Genomic DNA, 25,652 nt, shown 5'->3' with positions numbered 1-25,652 from the left:
GGCACCAGGCCACGTTCAAGGGCGTTTACTGCAGTACGGCGGTGACAGCAAAGCCGGCTCCAGACACCACCCAACTGTCCCCCACCAGGAAGCCCTCTGAGTCAGTAAGGCCTAACTGGCGTGGGCTGTTGCTAAAGTTCCCCAAGCACTATCCACTTGCTGACGCGCTAATTCAGGTACTGCCGGCTGTGTGGCCCCATTTTACAGATGGGGACACTGAGGCTCAGAGAGATCAAGGCATTTGACCTTGGAGGTCACAGAGCACCTAAGTGGAGCTCAGGCAAGCTACAGAGTTTCTACCCTCTCAATCACAGCGCTGGATTCTCTCTCTCCGAAAAGAACTGATACCAACATGGGGCGGGGGGGGGAGGGTACATACTGTGGATAAAAAAGCCAGCAAGGCACAGAATGATACGGGAAGTGCAGCAGGCCTCACCCTGGGTGGCTGCATCTCCAGGGAACACGGGTGATGTCTGGGGAGGAGGTCTGTGGTCATCAGGACTGGGGGGCTCCTGGCATCGAGTGAGTGGGGGCAGGGATGCTGCTCCACTCCCCACAGCATCCAGGTTGGTGTCCCCGCAACAAAGAACTTTCCAGCCCCAACCGTCACTAATGTCAAGGTGTGAGGGTACCCTCCGAACCCCTTGGTAAATGAGCAGCCCCGGTTGCGTATGTATGCATCTGTGTGAGCAGCAGGAAAGGTGTGGACAGTTGTTCCCCAAACTTAACAGAAATGGGTTCAGCAAAGGAGAGGCAGTTCTTGACCCTACAGTGAGTGAAATAAGCCATCAGCTGTGGGAGTTGGGTTTCTGTGGATTTGGGGACAGGCAGGGGTCGGGGTCGGGGGGGCTCTCACTGGTCAAGTCCCTGTGCTCAGACCCGACCACAGCCGGGCCCTGGAACTTTATCTGCCCCCATCACCTAGCCCCTGATAAGACAGACGTTTGCTGTGTGGCTTTCCTGTGGTCACTGCGTCCTAGGCTGTTTTGTCTCTGCCCATATAGGGCAGAGAACTGCTGGTGGAGGTCAGGGGGCTGAGAAGGGACTTCAGCCGGGTCCCTCCGCTGTCTGGTGCCGGCGAGCCAGGGTATCGCTGCCAGCAAAGAAGCAGGGCGTGGGGGCCGGATGGTGGAGCTGAACGGGGTCATCCACCACGCAGCTCCAGATGGTAGCAGGAAGGGGAGCGGTGGGAGTGCTCCGGAGCCCGGGGTGGGTTGGGGAGCGGGGTGGAGATTGCTCCCCACTCCAGCTCTTCCTCCAGACATTTCTCCCAACTCCTGGGCAGTGGCAGTATCTCCCGCCTGCCACGGAAGCTTCGGGAGGCCCGGGGGAGGAGGATGATGGGTGCCCCAGGTGGGTGTCCATAGGGACTCGCCAGCGAGGGCTGCCTGGGTGGGGGGGGGGGGCGGGGGGGGGAAGGGGAGAATTCTGCAGATCCGGAAACTTTATACTTGGGAGCCTGAAATTTGGACCAAGAAGGAACCGGCCCCTCCAGGAAGGGACTGGGCTCTGCCTGGAGCCTGCAGGGCTGGGTGAGGCCGTATCCCTCCAGAAACCTGCTCTAGGGAAGGGCGAGGGATACAGGCTCAGGAGAGGAGAAGGGGAAAGCAGTACCCCCTACAGAGCCACGACAGCCCCCTCCCAACATCCAGGGAAAAGGCTGGGGGCTCGCCTGTTCCCCACCTGCTTGCAGAGCCCTAGCACTGAAGGTGTCTGGAGATGTCAACCCCTAGCCCCCTCCTGTTAGAGCAAGTAAACTGAGGCCCAGGAAGGGAAAGAACGGCCAGTGAACTAAAAACCTGGTCTGGTGAATTCCACAAAGAAAGATAAGGTAGTCAGGAGGCTGGCCTTCGAGACCCCCCATTCCCACCACAGCAGCCCCTGCCCTTCACGACCAGTAAGATGGGCCCAGAAGGTGCCCGCTTGCAGAGCAAGAGGTGAGGCCCGGGCGCTGACACTAGCAAGGTGGGCGGCCGGGAACAGAGGGTCCGCATCACCCTTTGGAGGCAGGGTTCCTCACCGGAACGGGGGTACTCCACAATCCCACGCGTAGAGCATCCCCCTCACAAAATCGGGTGGGATGTCGTCCCCCAGCACCCTCAGCAGGAGGCAGGCAGGGCACCCACTCACCCATGGCGCGTCCTAAATGGGGGTCGCCTCCCCCCGCCCAGAGGTGAGGACCCATCTTCCCCGCGCGCCTCCAACCCGGGCTGCTCCACCCACAGCCTCCCAGAATGGGGCCCTGCACCCACCCCCGCCCCCAGACCTACAGCTCTCCCCAAGGACCCCAGGAAAGGGCGGCGCCACCCCTGAGCCACCGAGGCAGGGAGTTCCGTCCTCCCTCGGGCCCCAGGCAACGCGTCCCCTGGCCCCGGAGTGGGGCGTTCCATCCCCCCCGCGAGCGCCCCCGAGTGGAACGTTCCGGCCTTCCAGCCGCGGGTCCCGACGCCCCTCCAGCGCTCGGACGGGTCCACTGGGCCCCGGCAGGGGGGTCAGGCGGGTCCATTCGGGAAGCGGGGAGGGGAGGAAGGTCCGGAACCGTTACCTGCTGTCGCACCGCTCTCCGCCGCCCAGGCCGCCTCCGAGGTCACGGCCCTGGCTTCGGCGCTCTCCGCCTCGTCCGGCACCTCCAGCTCCATGGCCGCGCGCGGACCCGCCGGCGGGCTGGCGGGCGGCCGGGCGGCCGGAGGCTGCGACCCGAGCTACGGCCGCCGCCGCTGAACAACAACCGCCGCCGGCTGGAGAGCGGAGGGAGGGGGCCGGGCCCAGGGAGCGAGGGGCGGGCCCGGGGCGGGGCCAGGCGCTGCGCCCTCACGCACTGCGCGCGTCGCCAATAGGGACTCGGGGGCGGGGCCTGGTGCGTCAGAGTCCCCGGTAGCGTCGCGAGCGCCCTCACGCGCCCAGGGAGTGGAAGAGCAGCGCCATTTCTGCCAGTACTGCTGTAGTGCTCTCTCTCTCTGTCGAGTGCGGTTCTATGACCCCACGGACTGTAGCCCGCTAGGCCCCTCGGTCAGTGAGATTATCCCAGGCAAGAATACTGGAGTGGGTTGCCATTTCCTTCTCCAGACTGATGTAGTACTTAAGAGCATTATTTATAACGAATATAAAAAACAATTACAGTTTAAAATCATCATACTAGTAATACTTATATTAAATATGCTTACATTTGATGTCAGTAATGGTTATGTAATAATGTAATAAGTAACTTTAATTTTTATCACTATGCACAACATACAAATTATGTGTGATTTTGTATTTATGTATTAACATTATTAAATAGTGATATGGTATCATGATAAGTAATATTAATAAGTAAAATAAAATATTATTTATGATATATAACATGTGTGTTTGTAATGTGGTAAAAATTAGTTACACATAATAACATTCTTAAGTGTCAAGCTCAGTGCTAAAGCCTTTATATGCAATATCCCCAAAAGTCAGAGACCTGATTTTTATTTATTTTTTTTATTTAAAAAAATACTTATTTATTTATTTAGCTGTACTGGGTCTTAGTTGAGGTATGTGGGATCTAGTTCCCTGACCAGGAATCAAACCCGGGCCCCCTGCATTGGGACCATGGGGGTCTTAGCCACTGGACCACCAAAGAAGTCCCTGTTTCATTTTTTTAAAACTACTGTTATAGCCCCATTCAGTTCAGTTCAGTTGCCCAGTTGTGTCCAATTCTTTGCAACCCCATGGACTGCAGCTCTCCAGGCTTCCCTGTCCATCACCAACTCCTGGAGCTTACTCAAACTCATGTCCATCGAGTTGGTGATGCCATCCAACCATCTCATCTTCTGTCATCCCCTTCTCCTCCTGCCTTCAATCTTTCCCAGCATCAGGGTCTTCTCCAACGAGTCAGTTCTTTGCATCAGGTGGCCCAATTGGAGCTTCAGCTTCAGCATCAGTCCTTCCAATGAATATTCAGGGCTGATTTCTTTTAGGATTGACTAGTTGGATCTCCTTGCTGTCTAAGGGACTCTCAAGAGTCTTCTCCAACACCACAATTCAAAAGCATCAATTCTTCAGTGCTCAGCTTTCTTTATAGCCCAACTCTCATGTCTGTACATGACTACTGGAAAAACCATAGCTTTGACTAGATGGACTTTTGTTGGCAAAGTAATGTCTCTGCTTTTTAATATGCTGTCTAGGTTAGTCATAGCTTTCCTTCTAAGGAGTAAGCATCTTTTAATTTCATGGCTGCAGTCACCATCTGCAGTAATTTTGGAGCCCCCCCCCACAAATAAAGTCTCTCACTTTTTGCATTGTTTCCCCATCTATTTGCCATGATGTGATGGGACGAATGCCATGATCTTAGTTTTCTGAAGGTTTTTATCCCCATTACCTAACATAAAACATTAGACCTAGAAGACAATAAATACTTGATAATGTTGATCAACCAGATGGAAACTATTATCATCCCCATTTCACACATGAGGAAACAGGAACCCAGAGAGCTGAAGCCACATATTTGGAATTATACAAAATACCTCGTCGTGAAGCAATCTCTTTTCTTATTGTGTTAAGAATGATAATATTATTAAAGTGCAGTGGTGAGCTCACCAGTGCTATGGTCAGGCAGTTATTCATTCTGAAGTCATGGTTTGGGGGATAATAAATGTTGCTGTTAGTAGTTTTATTCATTATTAATGATTTCTGCTCGGAGGCAGGTGGGGGAGTCCGAGCACACAGGTGGTGTAGGTCGGAGCTGGGATGTTTTCACCCAGGCCTGTCCAACTCCAGACACGTGACCCTTCTCTTCACTGTCATGTTGCTGGCGAGGTCAGCGGGAGGCTAAGACTGGGTTTTGGGGTGCTGGGTGATGGGATGAAGGGGAAACAGCGAGACAGAGCAGCCTTCAGTCAGACCCAGAGCTCAGAAAGATACTTCTAAAATATTCTCTATCAAAACAAGGAGACAAATGAAGAAAAGGGAAGACATAGAGAATAGGACCCAGGATCAGGTGGAGGGATCCCCCAGCTTAGCTGTTAGAAATGAACCAACTCAGAGGGGAGGGGATCAACAGATGATGGATACACCTATGTGGTCTACCCATATGCTGGAATATGATTCCGCCTTAAAAAGGAGATTCTGACACACATGCCACATGGATGAACCTTGAGGACACGATGCTCAGTGAGAGAAGCCAGACACAGGACAAATAGTGTCTGATTCCACTCACCTGAGGTCCCTGGAGGAGTCAGATCCATAGAGACAGGAAGTAGATGGTGGGGGAGGGGTGAGAAGTCAGTGTTTCATCGACACAGAGCTTCCGTTTGGGAAGCTGAGAAAGTTCTGGAGATGATGGTGAGGATGGTTGCACAACAATGTGAAGGTACTGAATGCAAGCTGTGCGAGTGAATACTATGCTTTGTGTATTTTGCCACCATTTTTCTAAAAGGCTCCAAGAGGAGTTCTTTGGTTCTGATTCATTTTTAATCTGCCTTGAGAAAAGATTTATATCCATGGTTCTCAAAATCCAAGAGGAGTTCTTTGGTTCTGATTCATTTTTAATCTGCCTTGAGAAAAGATTTATATCCATGGTTCTCAAAACGAGGTGCCCGGACCTGCCCCCATCAGCATCCACCAGGAGCTTGCTAGAAATGCAGGTTCTCGGGCCCCCCGCCCCCCAGGGCTCCTGCATCAAAAACTCAGGGTGCGGAGACTCATAATCTTTCTCTGAGCCTCTCAAGGCGTTTCGGATGCCTGATAGAGTTTGAGAACCACTGACTCAGACAACTGGAAGTGCAGAGGAGGGGCCAGGATCGGGATGGGGCAGCGGCTTTTGCTCCTCAGAATTCATCCTCCCGTGTCCCTGCTCAAAATTCCCATTTTGCAGGATGGGAAACGAAAGCTGCCGCGACTGGAATTGGTAGCCTGGTTTCGTGCGCCCCCTGGTGGCCATAGAGGTTATTACCGGCAGTACTGGGTCCAGCAGGTTGTTCAGTCGCTCAATGGCGTCGGACTCTTTGCAACTTCATGGACTGCATGCAGACCGTCCATCACCAACTCCCGGAGTTTGCTCAAACTCATGTCTGTTGAGTCGGTGATGCCATCCAACCATCTCATCCTGTCTTCCCCTTCTCCTCCTGCCTTCAATCTTTCCAATGAGTCTTTCCATCAGGGTCTTTTCCAATGAGTTGGCTCTTCTCATCAGGTGCCCAAAGTATTGGAGCTTCAGCTTCAGCATCAATCCTGCAGGTAAAAGGGACTTAATGAATCTTTCACTCCCTCCCAAAACTTCCCCATATTCCTTCCATTCATTCATTCATTCACTTCACAAATATTTACTGGACACCTGCTGTGTACCACGCACTGTTCTATGCTACAAGGACACACGAATAAGCAAGACCAAATCCCTACCTCAGAGAGGAACCACCTAAGGGAACTCCCTGGTGGTCCAGGGGTTAGGACACAGTGCACACACTGCCGAGGGCCAAGGTTTGATCCCTGGTCAGGGAACTAAAATCTCACAAGCTACGTGTGTGGCCATAAAGAAAAAAAAAGAGAGAGAGAGAGAGACATCTAGGAGAAACAGATAAACAAGCAGACAATACACAAGGCATTTTAGCTGCTAACAAATACTTTGAAAATAATAGAGATATTGTACAGCAGCAAGAGAATGTGATCAAAAAAGCCTCCACAGTTGATGTGTGCTTGTGGTTGTTATTTAGTCACTGAGCACTTATCCCAGTGTTTTCCAGTAGAACTACAAGGCAATGTAAAATTTTAAATGTCATTTAAAGTTTTCTAGCAACCACATTCTTAAGAAATTTAAAAAACCAGGGACTTCCCTGGTGGTCCAGTGGTTAAGACTCTACATTTCCAGTGTAGGGGCTGTGGGCTTCATCCCGTGGTCAGAGAACTAAGATCCAACATACCATGGGGCATGTCCAAAAATAAATAAATAAAAATAAAACAAGTAGGTGACATTACTTTTAAGAATATATTTCATTTAACCCAATACATTCAGAACCATTGTCATCTCTACAGGGAATCGATGTGTAAAACTAAGGAACTATTTTAGGTTCTTTCCTGCAGAACGGCCCGTCCAAATCCTGTGTGTATCTCGCCCACCTCTCATTCATGCAGCCCAGCCACCTGTGGGTAGAGATTAGAAAGTGCTGCCCTACTGTATGCCTGCAAAACTCTGAGCACTTTATGGACCAACATTCATTCAGTTGCTCAAGGGAACAACCCTAGGAGCAGAGACCAGTGTTGTTTCCGTTTTTAAACATTTTGTGCTTGTTTGTTTTTATTGGAGTATAGTTGCTATACAATGTTTTATGTTGTTTCTTTTTTTTTGGGGGGGGGGGTTGATTTTTTTGTTTTGGCTGCAAGGCGTGGCACCTGGGATTCTAGTTCCCTGACCAGAGATTGAACCCATGACTCCCTCTATTGGGAGCACAGTCTTAACCACTGGACTGCCAGGGAAGTCTCTGTTCCCATTTTTTGAGAAGAGGAAACTGAGGGGGCCTGGGTGACTCGCCCTAAGCTGCCCAGCTGGGAAGTGATAGAAAATTCTCAGAGTAGGGATCTTGCCACTCATGTGGGGGTAGGGAAGCAGATTTTGTGCTAAGATCCTCAGGAAGGAAAGGAGCAGTCCTGCCCCCAGGTGCCTGGAGGAAGGCAGGGGGAGCAATGGCCGGGTGGGGTGGGGGCGGGCGGGGACGCACCATTCATTCACTCAGTTCTGAATTTATTCCACCAATGTCTTCCACCTGCCACGTGGGCCCATCTCTTGCTGATGCCAAGGGCTTGGCGGTAGCCAGCGCAAGTGGGATGGGACTGGGCGTCCCTGGCCTCTGGGCGGGCAGGGGTTAAGGCCAGCGGCTCCCACGTGAGTGCACCTTGCGACAGAACCACACACCCAACCAGGTCTCTCTCGCTCTCGCCAGTCGGCCTGTGGCTGTCGCCCTGCTGGTTCCACCTGGCACGGGACGGGCCAGTCTGTGGCCACTGCAGAAGGAAAAGTTGGGCAAACAAGTGGGCAGGCCGGAGCCGGAGCCCAAGCCTCGGGTCCCCTCCCTGCCCCCGATGCCAGGCGGACATCCAGGCCCTGACTGCTGCTGCCTGCCCAGAGGCCACCCAGCCTCCTAGACAGGTGAGTCCCCCACCCCGATCGGCCTACCACCCCAAAGGTACTGTCCAGATGGGGCTCCCCACCATGAGGTCCCGGGCCCCCTGCCACCTCCCCCCACCACCAGGCTCCCGGGAAAGCAGGAAATTGACACTCCTGTGTGGGCATTTGACATAGTTTCTAAGGGATTATCTGGCTGGCAGTTACTGCCCCTGGCAGCCCGCCCAGGACGCCACAGCCACAGACTTCAGAGGGTCATTGTTGGCCCAAGCTCTTTCAGGGAGGCTGAGGGGGTACCAGCTGGCCTCTGATCCCCCAAACTGAGGAGGGGAGGCTGACAGGGAGGTGGCAGGTGAGACAAATTGGCACCTGGTTGGTATCTGGACCTCCTGGAACTTCTTAAGGGGCCCCCAAGTTTTCAGACAGTTGCATCTCGTCTCCCTCCACCCCTGCTGCTGGAGCCGGGGGCAACAAGGGTCCTGGGGGAGGAGGGCTTATCTCCTCATCTCTTATTTCTTCTCTGGGTGAAATCTCCCTACGGAGAAATGAAGCAATGAGTAGGTGGATGATGGCCACAAGAATCTGGAGAGCGGACTGTGGGCAACAAGCCAGGATGGTTTCCAGGCAAAGGAAGATTAGACCCCCAAGAAGACAGGAATCCGGTGGCAAGAGCTTTTCTGGGTCATTTTCTCCCAAAAAGTGCAGGACAAAGAGCGTGTCCTAGCCAACCAAGTGTCTGATTGCACCTCAAAGCTCTTTGTCCGAGATGAAGAGGGCCCTCTGGGGCTCAGAATGCATGAGCGTCCCAGTTGCAGGGTATGTGGTTGTGGGGGCAGGGGGTGGTGACTGGTGTTTGGAGTTACTCCTGGGAAACAGATGCTAAGATTCAGGGTCTGAGGGGTTAGGAGGGAATATACCTCGACTGGGGTTTGCAGAAAGAAAAACCCATGGAGTCAGAGAGATCTGACTTCAGTTTTCCACTCTGTGAAATGGGTATAATTAGAGACACCAAGTCGCAGGGCTGCTGAGAATAGCATATGCTAGAGCACATAATAGATTCCCAATCATGCAAGGGGCAGGGTAAACTGCGCCCCCCCAAATCAGAATGCCAAACCAGGGGTAACTGCCTTCCTCTTTTGCAGAGGTCAAATCCAGGCTCAGAGAGGGGCAGCCACCTGCCCTGGGCTGCACAGGAAAGTAGGGCTGTCAGCCTGGTAGGAGTGAAAATGTGGAGAGTCGGGGAGGTGTGGGGGCTGCCTAAGCCCCCACCCCCAGCCAATACCCCAGTTTCAGCATCTTGTTAGAGTCCTGCCTCCCTGGCTCAGGGCTTCCTTGTGGCCCCGGTTCTGGGGAAAGTCCACTGCGGGAGTCTGGGTTCCTGTTCTTCCTCCTCGGGTCTGGCCTGGTGCCAGGGAAGCTGTGTTTGCTCAGGGCGGAGCCTGACACCCTTTGGAATGGGCTGAGGTTAGCCGGGATCATGCCTGGGAGGAGGTGCTCTCCAGGGAATGAACCTGCATTTACGGAGCACCTACTACTACGTGCCGAGTGCTGGTCCAGGCCTTGGGGATTCAGGGAGCAATCAAGAGAAACAAAGATCCCTGCTCTTGTGGGGCTTGTGTTTTGGTGGAGGAAGACAGACAAGAAACAAGAGACAATGAGGAAGTAAACTATATCCTGGGTTAGAAGATGGTCAGTCTTACAGAAAAAAGAAAAAAAAAAAAAAGTGAAAGAGGTACAGCTGCTGCTGCTGCTGCTAAGTCACTTCAGTTGTGTCTGACTCTGTGCGACCCCAGAGACGGCAGCCCACCAAGCTCCTCTGTCCCTGGGATTCTCCAGGCAAGAGTACTGGAGCGGGTTGCAGGGATAGGAGTAAAACAGGCAGGGAGGTATTTCACAATCTTAAGTAGAAAGATCAGGGGAGAACTCGTTGCTTTTCAGTTGCTCCATTATGTCTGACTCTTTGTGACCCCATGGGCGTCTGACAGCATGCCAGGCTTCCCTGTCCTTCACTATCTCCTGGAGCTTGCTCAAACTTATATCCATTGAGTTAGCGATGCCATCCAACCATCTCATCTTCTGTTGCCCCATTCTCCTCCTGCTTTCAACCTTTCCCAGCACCAGGGTCTTTTCCAATGAGTCAGTTCTTCACATCAGGTGGCCTGAGTATTGGAAGTTCAGCTTCAGCATCAGTCCTTCCAATGAATATTCAGGGTTGATTTCCTTTAGGATTGACTGTTTGGATCTCTTTGCAGTCCAAGGGACTCAAGAGTTGTCTCCAACACCACAATTCGAAAGCATCAATTCTTCAGTGCTCAGCCTTCTTTATGGTTCAACTCTCACATCCATACATGACTATTGGAAAAACCATAGCTTTGTCGGCTCAGGGTGACAAAGTGATATCTCTGCTTTTAATACATTGTCTAGGTTTGTCATAGCTTTTCTTCCAAGGAATAGACGTCTTGTAATTTTGTGAGCTCATTGAGAAGGGGACATTTGAGCAGAGACTTGAATGAAGTGAGTGGTTGGGGGAGGGGCATTCCAAGGGCAAAGCACAGCCTGTGCAAAGGCCCTGGGGCAGGATTGTGCCTGGTAGAACAGCTGGGAGGCCTCTGTGGATGAACAGAGGGGAGAGAAGGAGACAAGGGGAAGGCCTGGAGGGGACGGGACAGGTCCTGCAGGACGTTGTGAACCTCCGGAATGACACTAGCTTTTAGGCTTAGGGAGGTGGGAGACCTGGAGAGCTGTGAGCAGAGGAGGGGTGGGGCCTGACTCTGGCGCTCACGGTTGCCATCTGGTGGCTGCTTCAGGGAGGACAGACTGTGGAGGGTGAGGGTGGAACCAGGGACCTGGAGAAGTGGACTCTGCTGGTCCAGGTGGGCGAGGATGGGGTGAACCATGTGGAGGCTCAGAAGGAGAAAGAAGTGGGAGGATTCTGGACACATTTTGGGAGAACTAAGAACATTTGCTGACATATGAAAGACAGGGTTCAGGGTGATTAGGAAGAAAAGTGGGAAGAATGTTCTGGGACTTGAAGATGTTAACGGGTAAGAGGGAGTATGTGGAAATTTCTTGAGGGAGGAGCCTTGGACGCTAGAGTGAAGGCTTTCAGTGTAATGGAGGTAAGGGATTTTTTTTTTTTTCAAAAAAATATAAAAGCATGACTATACTCTAATATAAACCAAACAAGGCCTTCCCTGGTGGTCCAGTGGCTAAGACTCCATGCTCCCGATGCAGAGGGACTGGGTTCGCTCCCTGGTCAGTAAACTAGATCTCATATACTGCAACTAAGACCTGGTGCAGCCAAATAAACAAATAAAAATAAATATTTAAAAATAAAACAAACAGGTGCTTTATGAGTTTACTTAACTCATTAATTAATATGGGAACTAATAAGATCTTACAGCTTGTTTAAAGGAGAGCCCATTAACAAAGAACACACACAGGCAATCAAGGCTGAAATGAAATAACAAATAGTTATAAAACCAGTCAATAACTACAGGACAATAATCAATAGTCTCCGCAGGACAAAATTCATTTATATGTCTATGGACAAGAATAGTTTGCAATGTTACCAGTTTCCTGTAACTTTGTTGTTGCTGTGAAGTCGTGAAGTCCTGTTTGATGCTTTTGCAACCCCAGGGACAGTAGCCCACCAGGCTCCTCTGTCTACGGGATTTCCCAGGCGGGAATACTGGAGTGGGTTGTCATTTCCTCTTCCAGGGGATCTTCCTGACCCAGGGATCGAATCGGAATCTCCTGCATCAGCAGGTGTGCTCTTTACCATTGAGCCACCAGGGAAGTCATTCCTGTAATTTACAGGAATGTAAAATAATTTGAAGACCATAAGAAGCACAGATAACTAAGAAGAGTGCCCGGAGCCTGGCATTGATCAAATACTCAATAAATATCCTGACCAAAGGCTAGGGAACTATGGAATGTTCTTGAGCTAAAGCCACAGCTTTTTAGCCACACACTAATTGCTGACACTGTTCTGTTTATTTATTTATTTTGGTCGAGACACACAACATGTGGGGTATTAGTTCCCTGACCAGGGCTCAAACCCACATCCTCTGCAGTGGAAGTTCAGAGCCTTAACCACTGGACATGCAGCGAAGTCCCTCAGACTGTTAGTTGCATGTCTGCTCTGAAAGTCTGTGAGTTCACCTCTGCAGTGTCCCGAGTTCCTAGTATAGTGCCTGGTATGCAGTAGGTGCTCCATAAAGGAATGAATAGCTCATGGGGACCACCTAAGATTCTGAGCAGAGTAGAAAGACGAGTACTGTGCATTTTAGAAGGACAGATTCCAGCTGTGGCTGGCCCAGTCACAAAGCAGATAAGACCCCTAGCAAACTTGGGGTCACGAGGGACCTTTCATGGGACGTGGGTGGGGGGGAGCTGGCGGGGGCACAGGTGCAGAAGCCAGACTGGAGATAGGGATGCAGGTATCAGGGGTGTGGGTGCTTCCCGAGGCCATTTTACCAAAGGATGAAACCTCAAAGTTGACATTTCTGTGGGCGGTCCCTGTCCAGCCCTGGGGGACACCATAATTCACTTCATTTTTTCCTACTGGGGCTTATTTCCCTCCTCCTGACTCAAGTTGGGATGGAGCCACAGAGAGCACCCGGGCAAACCTTTCAGTGCACCTGCTGGGTGCCAGCTGCCTTAGTTTGTGAACCTTCCCAATCATAGCGCTCAAAGGCAGAAGCAGGCCCCATTATACAGATGAGAAAACTGAGGCTGGAAGCAGAGAGGCTGGGATTCTTAACAGGCACCGCTCTGCCCCCTGCGGTGAGCCTCCTCCCACTCATGAGGCAGGCGATAGGGGGAACACACTCTGTGAGCCCCCCTACGGCTGCCCCCAGAAGGGTCTTCACCCCTCTTCTTCCAACATCAAAGTGCTCTCCCTAAGGTGCTCCAGCGCCCTCACGGTGCCAACTGCTGGGACATACCTCAGTGCTGTGAGCATTCACAAGCCAGCCGCACCCCAGAATCTGCCCTTCCTCCCATGCCCTCTGCCTGAACCCATAACCCCAGTCCAGGCACTGGACAAACCCCAAATGAGGAGCAGTGTACAAAGCTGCTGCCTGGTCTCCTCTAGACTGGAAAGGTCCATGGAACAAGGGGGAGTGGAGCCTGAGGAGATGTGAGGACCAGATGCACTGTGAGATGCTAAACAGGGTCCTGGTGCAGTAAAACCTGAACGCAGACTGGAGTGTAGTTAGCAGTGATGAGACTGTGGTTTCTTAGTTTTGGCAGGTACATCGTGGTCATGTAAAATGATGTTTGGAGAAACTGGGTGAGAAGCATAAGGAGCCTCTCTGAATTTCATCTACAAATTTTCTGTCAATTTAAAAATAGTCCAGGAAGTTCCCTGTTGGTCCAGTGGCTAGGCCTCCGCTCTTTCATTGTCCGAGGACCTGGGTTCAACCCCTGGTCGGGGAACTAAGATTCCACTAGAGGCACGGCCAAAATTAAATAAATAAAATGTTCCAAAATAAAATGTCTTGGTTCTTTTTGGCATCGCAGCTTGTGGAATCTTATTTCCCTGACCAGGGATTGAACCTGGGCCCTCGGGCAGTGAAAGCGCAGAGTCCTAGTCACTTGACCCCTAGGGAATTCCCCCCAAATAAAACGATTTGAAACGTTTTTTTTTTTTGCAGGGCCTCTGGGTTTGGGCTCACAGCTCACCTAGCTTCGGCCCCCGCCACTCAGTCTGTCATCCTAGCTGTAGGCCACCAGAGGGCGCCATTGGGCCCCGAATCAGGCCCTGGCCCTTCATCTGCCCATAGCCCTCCTGGGTCCCACCTCCCTGGGGCCAGAAGTCCTTATCTCCTCCCAGCCCTCCTCTCCTCCTTCTCTCTCCCTCGCTCACTCAGCTCCAGCCACAAGGTTTTACTCGCTGTTCCTCCAACACTCTAGGCCCAGTCCTGCCCCAGGGCCTTTGCACTGGCTGTCCACCCAACTCTCCCATGGTGCCTCCCTTACCTCCTTCAGGTCTAGCTGTTACCTCCTCCCAGATCCCTCTCACTTAGGTCACTCCTATTAATCTCAGTAACACGTCCTCAGAGAAGCCCTCCAGGAGTCCCCAGACCAGCTGTGTCTCTGTGCAGGTGCTCTCAGAAATCTAGATTGGACATTTTATTTCTGCTATCTGTAGATTAAACCATTGTCTATCTTCCCCGAGGGCCCTGGGCTTCCTTTTGTTGTTGTCATCATCCAGTGATCTGTCGTGTCCGACTCTTTGCGACCCCATTGACTGCAGCACACCAGGCTTCCCTGTCCTTCACTATCTCCTAGAATTTGCTCAAACTCCTGTCCACTGAGTCAATGATGCCATCCAACTGTCTCAATACTCTCCTCCTCCTGCCCTCAATCTTTCCCAGCATCAGGGTCTTTTCCAATGAGTCGGCTCTCTGCATCAGATAGCCAAAGTATTGGAGCTATTGGAGCTTCAACATCAGTCCTCCCAATGAATATTCAGGGTTGATTTCCTTTAGGATTGATTGGTTTGATTGCCGTGCTGTCCAAGGGACTCCCAAGAGTCTTTTCCAATGCCACAATTCAAAAGCATCAATTCTTTGGGTGCTCAGCCTTCTTTAGGGCAGGGCCTGCGTCAGAGCTGGGTGTACACAGTGGGCACTCAGTAATTGAATGAGCCAGCGCCCAGCCAGGTGGCCGAGCAGCTTCATTCTTGGGTTCTGGTCAGACCTGTTTGACCACAAATAAGACCTCCGCCCACTGTAGCCCAGCAAAGCAGCCTCCACCAGGGAGTCTTTAAGCCTCAGGCGTGATTGACCACCACTCCCTCCCTCCAGGTTCCCACCCTTCCCGGTGGCCACCACTCAGGGAGACCTCAGCCCTGTCCCCACCCCTTTTGAGCTGAGTTTCCCCCTCGAGGGCTCAGAAGGGGCAGAGAAGGGTCATCCCTCAGGTTCCTAGTATCCTCCCCTCCCACAACATCACTTCAGGCCTTGTGCACACTGCCTCCTACTGGTGGTAATCAGCACTGCAACTTCAGGCGGTAATTCCTTACCCCCTCACTTCCTCCTTCACTTGGTGCATAACAAGGGTTTGAAATATTTTTTTGCATGAACGACTGAATAGGTGAGAAAATGAATGCATGAATGACCCTACTTCTGTGAGGCAGCACTGGATGCACCCTTCTCCAAAGCCCTGATTTTGAGTACAGATTATCTGATGGATACCAGGGAGCCGTTGAGTGTTCTTGAGCAGGGAAAGAAGCATGTGAGGTGGCTGAAGGAAGACCATTATCTTGGGGTGGTTATCCCCGTTAGAGGACTTTAAAGTGGGGTTTCTCTACCTCAGCACTATTGACTTTTGGGGCTGGGTGTTTCTCTGGGGTGGGGCTGTCCTGGGCACTTGGCGGTGGCGAGCAGCATCCCTGGCCTCTGTCCACTCCATGCCAACAGGAGTGCGTGCATGCTCAGTTGTGTCCAACTCTTTGCAACCCCATGGACTGTAGCGGGTCAGGCTCCCTCTGTCCTTGGGATTCTACAGGCAAGAATACTGGAGTGGGTTGCGATTTCCTCCTCCAAGGGATCTTCCTGACCCAGGGATGGAACCCCCGTCTCCTGCATTGCCAGGTGGATTTTTTACCACGAAGTCACCTGGGAAGCCCACTCAATGCCAACAGTGTCTACTAAAAATGTCTTCAGATATTAAAGTGGGGTTTCGAGGGGGAGTGAGGGGTAAATCACCCTTCATACAGAGTGAGGGGTATGGCACCAAACAGAGCCAATCTAGCTCTTCTAGTTGGGCCCGCTACTTGACACATCTGGTCTCAGTTTTCTCAGCTGCAAATGGGCAAGTGTAACAGTGGTTGCAGCAAAGCTAACCCTCCTTAAGCATGAGACAGCCTACTTGTCTGATTTTTCCAGACCTACATCCCAATCAGTAACTCCTCCCCAGTAATCGCAACCGCAAATTCCTATATATATGTGGCAGTGGAGAATTTATTTATGTTTTTTCCTGTAACTCATTAAAACAAATATACATCTATTTTTTTAAAAAATGGTTGACTTTCTTCTACCTAAAATCATTTTGTGTTTGGCCCAAGGTCACCTGATGGTGGCCCAAGGTCACACTGGAAAAGGCTGAAGTTGGCTTAGATGGTAAACAACCTGCCTGCAATGCAGGACACCTGGATTTGATCCCTGGGTAGAGATCTCCTGGAGAAGGGAAAGGCTACCCACTCCATTGTTGCCTGGAGAATTCCATGGACAGAGTAGCTTGGCGGGCTACAGTCCATGGGGTCACAAAGAGTCAGACCGGACTGAGCAACTAACACTGATTTACATATGAGGGTCCAAATAAGTCCTTAGAAAGGGGCTCTGGCAAAGGATTATTGCCTTAGAAGCCTTTGGGCACCCTTGAGGGGTAAATTCTGGCTAACTGGGATCTCTAGACTAGTGTTTTGGGGAGAGGTGAGACATCAACCTTGGGGGCCTCAAAGATTTTGATTATATTCTTGCACATTTGGCAAATTCTTATCCAACATTCTTGCTGGGCTGGATGAATCACAAGCTGAAACTGAGATTGCCAAGAGAAATAGCGACAACCTCTGATAGGCAGATGACTCCACCCTTATGGCAGAAAGTGAAGAGGAACTAAAGAGCCTCTTGATAAAAGTGAAAAAGAAGAATGAAAAAGCTGGCTTAAAACTCAACATTAAAAAAACTAAGATAATGGCATCTGGTCCCATCACTTCATGGCAAGTAGATATGGAAACAATGGAAATAGTGATAGACTTTATTTTCTTGGATTGAAAATTACTGCAGACAGTAACTGCAGCCATGAAATTAAAAGACACTTTCTCCTTGGAAGAAAAGCTATGATAAGCATAGACAGTGTATCAAAAAGCAGAGATATCACTTTGCCAACAAAGGTCTGTATAGTCAAAGCTATGATTTTTCCAGTAGACATGTATGGAGGTGAGAGTTGGACCATAAAGAAAGCTGATCGAAAATTGATGCTTTCAAACTGTGGTGCCAGAGAAGACTCTGGGGAGTCCCTTGGACTGCAAAGAGATCAAATCTGTCAATCCTGAAGGAAATCAACCCCTAATATTCAATGGAAGGTCTGTTGTTGAAGCCGAAGCTCCAATACTTTGGCCACCTGATGAGAAGAACTGACTGATTGGAAAAGATGTTGGGAAAGACTGAGGGCAAGAGGAGAATGGGATGGCAGAGGAAGAGATGGTTGGATAGCATCATTGACTCAATGGACGTGAGTTTGAGCAAACTCGGAGATGGTGAAAGACAGGGAAGCCTGGCATGCTGCACTCCATGAGGTGGCAAAGAGTCGGACACGACTTAGTGACTGAACAACAACGGGCAATATCCAACCTTCTAAACCCCAGTGGCAATGCCCCCTCTTCCAGGAAGACTTCCCTGACCCCTAATTTTCCCCTCTGCCTCCCTCTTCCCACAATCTGGAGCTTCTCTCAACCCAGTCTTGGCTGGGTGAGGCTGGGAAGGGGTGTCTATGCCCAGATTTGCCCCTTCAACCTTGAACTGGGTGGGGCAAGGAAACAGTTGGGCCTCAGGGTCTATTTTTTTTAAACAAGAAGGAATTCGAGGGTAGAGCCAATGGTGGCTCCACCCACCCAGGTGACTTTCTCCCTTCCACACCCTTAGGTAGAGGGTTTCCCCAGTTATTCCCAGATGGGTCCCTTAAGGGTGAGGCAGGGGGTGGAGAAGGAAGCATGACCTTTACTCCAAGAATCTTAAAGAATTTCCTGCCTGCCCTCCCCAGCTGGGGACCCAGCCCAGGGTTAGGTGTGAAGAAGACAGGCTAACATTGGATTCTGGCCAGGCCCAGAGGTGACCGCTGTGTACCTTCTGGATCCTCCACTGTAGGGGACATCGAAAGGGAAGTCTCATATCAGCCTACACCTTCAGAAATTCCATACCCTTCACCCCACCCCAGGCTTCTCTGGGCCTCAGTTTCCTCTCTAAAATAAACTCCCATAAATGAAAGAAATAAAATAGGGTGAACTTGCTGAAGATGAGGTGACCGAGAAAGACCAGCCCTACTCTCCGGACGTCTCTGACCCTTGGCTAGCTCCTAATCATAACACGTCTCTCTACAGAATCTCAACACGCAGAGGTTTTCCTGGATGGAAAACCTTCCAAAGCGCAGGCTCCGTTCCAAACGCGTCGTTAATCCCTGCCTTGTCTTCCTTGCAGCCACTCCTGGCGGGTCTCCAACCCGGCCGCCGGCTAGTGCGCAGCTGGGTGAAAACTCGGCCTGGAATTCCCACCCCAGGGCCTGGATCCTGTGTTGGGAGGGGTGGGGGTGGTGGGAACGAAGGCGGCCTCGGCGGCGTCCGGGAGGCGTGTCGGGACAGAGGCGGGGCCGGGAGGGGACTCAGAGGAGGAAGAGGTGCAGGTGCTGCCCTGGCGGCGGAGCGGGCGGGAGCGGGGCAAGTGCTGGACACCTGCTTCGCCGCGACCCTCCCCTCCCCAGCCTCCTCCCTCACGCCAGGGTGGGGTCCAGTTTTGACTGCTTCTAGGCCCCCCGCCCTGGGCCAGAGGCGCTGGACAGCCCCCAGGGTGGACTATGGCGGTGAGATTCCAGGCGAGTAGCCCGCGGAGGGCCGGAGGGGGAGGGGACCGAGGTGGGGTCGGGGCTGGGGGCGGGACCCGGGACCCCAGATCACCCCCTGCCCAGGTAACAGATGGGGAAACTGAGGCCCAGGAGAATGTGGAGGCTAGCACGGGGAGAGTGTCCGCGCCCACTGGCCTCCAACGCTGCCTCCCGGGGCTCCCTCCGCCCCGGTCTGCCTCCCTTAACAGATAGCGTTCGCGTGTGTACTAAGTCACTTCAGTCGTGTATGACTGTTTGCAACCCAATGGACTGTAGCCCGCCAGGCTCCTCTGTCCCAGGCTCTCCTCCAGGGGATCTTTCCGACCCAGGGATGGAACCCGCGTCTCTCACGTCTCGTGTATAGGCAGTCGGGTTGTTTACCACCAGCGCCACTTGAGAAGTCCCTTAGTAGGCAGACCAGTGTTCGAATCCCGATTTTTCTGTGTAACTTTGAGCCAGCCAGTGAGTCCACGCCTCTGAGAACCTTGTCTATAAAGTGGGTGATGGTCACTTTCTAGAAGGGCGTGGGGAGGATCCTAGGAGGGGAGGGGAAATGCTCCTGGTACATAGTAGGTGTGCAGTTTCCCAGGGGGATGGGCCGAGTTGAGCTTGAGCACTAAGGGTGGGACGGTAGGCAGGCACTTTGTGGGCTGGAACGGCTTTGGCGAAGGCAGTGAGGCTGTGGAAGAGGGGATCACCATTTACTGAGTGCCTACTGTATACAGAGTCGTTGACTTGGGCGATCTGGCTTGAGAGCCCTGTTTTGTTGCATCGGGCAGGCGGATCGGGCTGGGGCAGGGAATCCCCGTGGCTCTGTGGCCAGGGGGGCGTGCTTCGTTCTCTAGTGTTGGAGCTTGAACCGACTTTGTCACACCCACCCTTCTGCGTCTCAGGTCGGGTCCCAGAGGCGTAAACAGGTGAACAGGCTTGGGAGATCTGTGGCTGGCCCCCGGCCAGACCACCCGAGGCTCTAGGGCTGGGAAGTTCTTTCTCCTTCCCGGCTGCTAGAAGCAGCTCCCAGAATCCCGTCCTCAACTCGAGTATTTGTGGTCCCCTCCCCTCCCCTCCCCCACTCCGACCCCCGCTGTGGTTCCCAGAGGTGGGGGCGGGGAGGGGTAGAGTGATCTGCAGGCTGGCAACCACGTGCCGGGGCCGGTGTGACTTGGTAAGCCCAGTCCCCTCTGGAGGCTTTTCGTCTCCGGTGTTTCTATCCCGCGCGTGGCAAGAGGCGGGGATGTAGGCCCGGGGCCCGCCCCTCGGAGCTCACCTGGAGGGGGGCGGGGCTGAGGAGGCTAGGAACTCTGGACGGACGTGCAGGTGGTGGTGGTTGTCGCTAAGTCGTGTCTCAGTCTTTGGGACCCCATGGACTGCAGCACATCAGGCTCCTCTGCCCTCCACTCTCTCCCAGAGAACCTAGCGGAGTTCCTGTCAAAATCAGCCTCTTATTCTACCATTAGTGCATTCCTCAAACTTCCCCCCAACACGGTCCTGTGGGGACAATGATAGGGTCCCAGGGCCCCCAACCCTGCCTACCAGGAATCCCCAGACTCAGGGGTGTAGGGGAGACAGGTGGACTGGAACCTCCCACACCTGAATAATCAGAGGGTAGAAATGTATGTGTCTTGCGGGGGTGTTGAGGACTTATTTCCTGAAGGAAGAGAAAGTGCCCCTGGGGCTGTGAAGGATGAATAGGAGTTTGCCAGGGAATACAGCATGTGCAAAAGCCTGGAAGGGAGGCTGATTGAAGGACCAATCAGCAAAGTACCCAGAGAGACAGCCATGACTAGCCTTCACACCCAAGAGGAAAGATCAGAAACTCACAAACTGATGACTAAACAGGGCAATTGAAGATGGTTTTGGATGCCATGAGTAAAACCTAACAAAAAAAGCAGAGGAGTGGTAGGATACCAAAGATTGGCTAGTCTGGGAGGTCTTCCTGGGGAGGTGGCATTCGAGCTGAGACCCCAGTGTCAGGGGACAGCTGTATGCGTGTTGGGAGGGTGTCCAGGCACAGGGGTCAGACGGGGAAAGGCTGGGGGTGAACTAAGCTGAGGTGGGCTGTGGGGTTAGGTGTGACCCTCTGGGTGTCAGAGAGCCTGCCAGTATCCATGGAGGCGAACCTGCACAAGCCGGGACCAGCCATGGCCACCTGTGCCTGCCCCCTCAGGGGCTGTGATTCCCTGGGGGCTGATTCTTAAAATAGAGCCAGGAACTCAAAATTCAAGGGGATCATTTAATGACACCAGACATAAAATCAGAGCAAGTGAAAAGATTTTGTTCCGAAAAATAAGTTTAGAAGGAAAAAAAAAAAAACAAACAAACAGAAGGATGCTGGGACCAGGTGGTTGAGAGCAAAGGCACGGGACAGACTGCCAAGGTTCACATAGTGCTGTGTGACCTCTAGTAAGTTACTGAACCTCTCTGGGCCTCCTTTGCCTCCCCTGTGAGGCAGGAAGGCAGGAATAGAAGCAGTGCCGCTTCCTGAGGTCACTCAGGAGTAAAGGAATGGGTACTGCAAAGTGCTCGCTGGCAGCTCATGAAATAGTGTTGCTTATTAATGTTACACAGAGGAGAAAGGTCATTATTATTACTTCTCACTACAACCACTGCCGTCCCTCCAGAGGCTCCTGTTGCTATTTGTGGGAGACTCCAGGCCCCCTTCTCACACCTCAGTGCTGAAAGATGGGGCGGCGGGGGTGAGGGAGGCACCCATTGTACAGATGGGGAAGATGAGGCTGGAGAGGTACCACCGCAGCCAGTCAAGTGCAGACTGAAGGATTTGAATCTTGGTGAAAGCAGGCCTGGCTCCTTAGAGGGCTCATGAGGCCCCGCCCTTGGCTGTTTCCCTCTTCTCCTCCGGCTTCCTACCTCCCTGGAGCCTGGAATGCTGCTCTCCCAGGAACCTCTAAGAAAAGGTAGGGAAACACACCACACCTGCTATGCTATGTGGGGAGGGGGCATCATTTCTCCAAGGACCCCCAGGGGCAGCAGCACCTCCAGGTAGAAGTAAGGGATAGGTGGGGGCCAATCCCCCCTTCTGTTGGCTTCCTGACCTCTATTCCCAAAGCCTCTGATCTCATCTGTACCCTGGACTTGAAAATAACAGAAGCCACGCCTCCCCAGCCGTACGCGCCAATTGCTCTGTTGTCTTGACAAGTGACTTTCCCTCTCTGGACCCAGCTTTCCTCATCTGTGATTGTTCAGTCACTCAGTCATGTCCGACTCTGCAATCCTATGGACTGCAAGCGTGCCAGGTTTCCCTGTCCTTCACCATCTCCCAGAACTTGCTCAAACTCATGTCCATTGAACTGGTGATGCCATCCAACCACCTCATCCTCTGTTGTCCCCTTCTCCTGCCTTCAGTCTTCCCCAGCATCAGGGTCTTTTCCAATGAGTCAGCCCTTCGCATCAGGTGGCCAAAGTATTGGAGCTTCAGCTTCAGCATCAGTCCTTCCAATGAATATTCAGGGTTGATTTCCTTTAGGATTGACTGGTTTGATCTCCTTGCAGTCCAAGGGACTCTCAAGAGTCTTCTCCAACACCACAGTTCAAAAGCATCAATTCTTCAGCCCTCAGCCTTCTTTATGGCCCAACTCTCACATCCATACATGACTACTGGAAAAATCATATAACAGATTAATAATAGAATATCTGTTAACAGAATACCTGTTAGTGAGCAGATTAAATGAGATCTTACTGCAAAGAGCCTGGCTCAAAGGAAGCACTTCATTCAATCATTCTGTAGATAGAATCTGAAGCAGATAAAAATCTCTGCCCTCCGAAGCGGACATTCTAGAGGGAGAAGTGCAGTGACCAGATTTTTAAAATTCAGAGAATGTCAAGGGCTCACAGCTTCTATGAACTGGGAATCAGGGTGAGGCGGAAAAACTGGTCTGTTGTAGGCTGGGGAGGGGGCCAGTTGCAGACGGGGTGACTGGGAGAAGGAAGTGAGGGAGGAAGCCAGGTAGAGATCTGGTGGACGAGAGTTTCAGGCAGAGGAGAAATTGTGTGCAAAGGTCCTGGGGCAGGACTGGGCCTGGAATGTTGGAGGAATGGCGAGGAGGCCTAAGGGTCTGGAGCAGAGTGAGTCCCTTGTGCCTGTGGGCCTTGCTTGATGCCCCTAGGCACCAAGTCAGATCTCCCAGAGGGAAAGCAACAAGGACTTGTCTCTTCTCTGTTTCCATTACAGTTCAGCACCATTAACATCTGGGAAAGGATCTCTTTTTTTGTTGTTTTTTTCTGTATTTCTGGTTGCTCTGGGTCTTTGTTGCTATGCGCGGGTGTTCTCTAGTTGCGGCAATCAGGGGCTATTCTTCATTGTGCTGCACGGGCTTCTCATTGACGTGTCTTCTCTTGTTGCAGAGCACAGGCTCTAGAGGCATGGCCTCAGTAGTTGTAGTGCGTGAGCTTAGTAGCTCCTCATGGCATATGGAATCTTCCCGGACCAGGGATCAAACCCATGTCCCCTGCATTGGCAAGCGGATTCTTATCCACTGTACCACCAGGGAAGCTCATGGATCATTCTTTTTGGTGGGGTCTGTCCTGTGCACTGAAGGAATTTGAGAAGCACCCCTGGCCCCCACCCACTCGATGCCAGGAGCACACCTAATTTTGACAACCACAGATGATCCCAGATACCACACAGTGTACCCTGGAGGAGGCAGAACAGTTCTGGGTTGAGAACCACTGACTTAAGTCCACTTTGCAGATGAAAACACTGAGGTCTCAGGAGAGATTGCAACTAGCCCACAGGCTTGGGCCAGGAGAGTGTCAGAGCCAGGCTCCCCACCCAGGTATGAAGACCCCTGAATCCTCACACCCACCTTCCCTGTCACCTCCCTCCAGGTGTTGGACATGGAGGAGCTGACCATCTGGGAACAGTACACAGCCACGATCAGCAAGGTGGGACCTCACTCTCCCTGCATGGGTGCCAACAGAAATGGTGGGTTGGTCCCCATGGGACGGCCTTTGTCCCAGTGAAAAGCAAAATCACGTTCTGTTTCTCATCCTCTCTCAGGACCCCCGCCGAGGCTTTGGCATCGCAATCTCTGGTGGCCGAGACCGGTCCGGTGGATCTGTGGTTGTGTCCGATGTGGTGCCTGGAGGGCCGGCTGAGGGCCGGCTACAGTGAGTGTCAAGGCAGCTGGGTTACAGGGGACAGGCATGTCAAGAAGAGGCACCTATATGGACCAGAGTCGGGAGGCTAAAAAATGCCTGGCACCTTCCAGCTCTGACAACACAGGACTGGAAGCTGGCAGCATGACTGACTGTGTTCTCGGGGTCATGGTGGCCCTGGAACGCTCCTGGAACAAATATCCTGGAAACCTCTTTTTGGCTGGAGGGAGAGTGACCCAGTATCCTGAGGTCTTGGGGGCAGGAGGCTCCTGGGAGTTATTTTGGGAAAAATGGTTCTTGGGCCTGAGTGGCTGACAGGTAACATGATACTCAGAATTGGGGGCCAGCTTCAGAGAGAAACAGAGTGTGAAACAGAGACAGAAGGGAAGAAAAGCATGAAGAGATGGTCCTAGAGAAAAAAGTAAGGGGGTGAGATGCCAGTTGCAATTGCAGTTAATGTTCTACAATTGCATTTCATTACTATGTGGGTTCTTTGATCAGCCCCACTTTACAGATGAGGAAACTGAGGCCCAGAGCCTCAGTGAGCCTGGGGACACTGATGGTTTGGAACCAGGCCTTGTAGAGCTGGGGGTACCTGCCAGGGGCCCTCAGGGAAGGCCTGGGGAGAGGGGCTCCCAGCAAGGCCTCCTCCCTGAGACCTGGCCTTCTCCCTCAGGACAGGGGACCACATTGTCATGGTGAACGGGGTTTCCATGGAGAGTGTCACCTCCACCTTCGCCATTCAGATACTCAAGACCTGCACAAAGATGGCCAACATTGTGAGTGGGAGGGGCAGCTCCTGCTCAGCAGCACCTCTGTCCTGGCTGAGTCAACCCCCCCCACCCCCCATCCCCGATCCTGCTGCCCATGGGCAGATGAATATAAGCTTCCCCCAAGCCACTGGAATTGTGTCCCCGTTTCATAGCTTGGATGTTGAGGTTCAGAGGGACCAGAGTCCCCCAGGGCTGCCCAGGGGATGGGCCAGAGCCTTAAACTGGCCCCCCACCCATCTCTGCCTCCCTTAACAGACGGTGAAGCGTCCCCGGAAAGTCCAGGTGCCCGCCACCAAGGTCACTTCTGCCCCGGGACACGAGGACTCAGATGAGGAAGACAGGCTGCGGCGTTTGGAGGAGGTTGACCACGGCCAGGGATACGAGGGGGACACGTCCAGCGGCTCTGGCCGCTCCTGGGGCGAGCGCTCCCGTCGGCCAAGGGCAGGTCGCCGGAGTCGGGCCAACAGCCACGGGCGCAGGAGCCCAGGTGGCGGCTCCGAGGCCAACGGGCTGGCCCTGGTGTCCGGCTTCAAGCGGCTGCCGCGGCAGGATGTGCAAATGCGGCCCGTGAAGTCCGTGTTGGTGCGGAAGAGAGAGAGTGATGGTGAGCCTTGGGGCTATGTTGTTGGCAGGGGTCTTGGAGTCCCTGGGAAAGGGCCACATTGCTGCCCTGACATTCGGTCCTGTGTGGTCTGTGGTCAGCAGAATAACGGCTCCCAAAGATGTCCACACCCTATCCCAGGACCTGTGGACGTGTCACCTCACGGGGCAGAGGGGACTCTGCAGGTGCAATTAAGCTAGGCCCCTGCGATGGGGACGACCCTAGATTCCCTGGGGCCCCAGTGTCTTCACAGGGTCCTTATAAGAGGGAGGGGGAGGATCAGAGGCAGAGAGAGACAGGAGATGCTGAGCTGCTGGCTGTGAGGATGGAGGGAGGGGCCACAAGCGAGGTGGTGCCTCGGAGCTGGAAAAGCAGAAGCCGGTGCTCCCTGGGAGCCACTGGAGGAACCAGCCCTGCCCACACCTGGATTAAGTCCCATGGGGCCCATTTCAGACTGTGAGATAAATCTATG

At 52.7% G+C, this 25,652-nt stretch overlaps 2 protein-coding genes across 8 annotated transcripts in view; one reads left to right on the top strand and one right to left on the bottom strand.

The window, feature by feature from the left end:
* Positions 1 to 2,769, bottom strand: part of PIP5K1C (phosphatidylinositol-4-phosphate 5-kinase type 1 gamma) — a 48,060-nt gene extending 45,291 nt beyond the window's left edge. For 3 of the 5 annotated variants that reach the window (XM_043911987.1, XM_043911989.1, XM_043911988.1), the window contains exon 1: positions 2,546 to 2,769. In XM_043911987.1, the coding sequence (XP_043767922.1) occupies positions 2,546 to 2,639 (94 nt within the window). In that variant the 5' untranslated portion in view covers positions 2,640 to 2,769. The remainder of the gene's footprint in view (positions 1 to 2,545) is intronic. The other 2 variants (XM_043911990.1, XM_043911992.1) reach the window with 1 other exon arrangement.
* A 5,127-nt stretch (positions 2,770 to 7,896) lies between these two features.
* Positions 7,897 to 25,652, top strand: part of TJP3 (tight junction protein 3) — a 30,443-nt gene continuing 12,687 nt past the window's right edge. For 2 of the 3 annotated variants that reach the window (XM_043911984.1, XM_043911982.1), the window contains exons 1-5: positions 18,470 to 18,682; positions 23,537 to 23,593; positions 23,709 to 23,818; positions 24,483 to 24,585; positions 24,835 to 25,183. In XM_043911984.1, the coding sequence (XP_043767919.1) occupies positions 18,665 to 18,682; positions 23,537 to 23,593; positions 23,709 to 23,818; positions 24,483 to 24,585; positions 24,835 to 25,183 (637 nt within the window). In that variant the 5' untranslated portion in view covers positions 18,470 to 18,664. Of the gene's footprint in view, positions 8,108 to 18,469; positions 18,683 to 23,536; positions 23,594 to 23,708; positions 23,819 to 24,482; positions 24,586 to 24,834; positions 25,184 to 25,652 lie in introns of those variants that run through there. The other variant, XM_043911983.1, reaches the window with a different exon arrangement.

Source organism: Cervus elaphus, chromosome 9 (genome assembly GCF_910594005.1).
Source record: "Cervus elaphus chromosome 9, mCerEla1.1, whole genome shotgun sequence".
Taxonomy (NCBI): Eukaryota; Metazoa; Chordata; class Mammalia; order Artiodactyla; family Cervidae; genus Cervus; species Cervus elaphus.
Note: the sequence above shows the minus strand (reverse complement) of the source record. Positions and strands in the feature narration are given on the sequence as shown.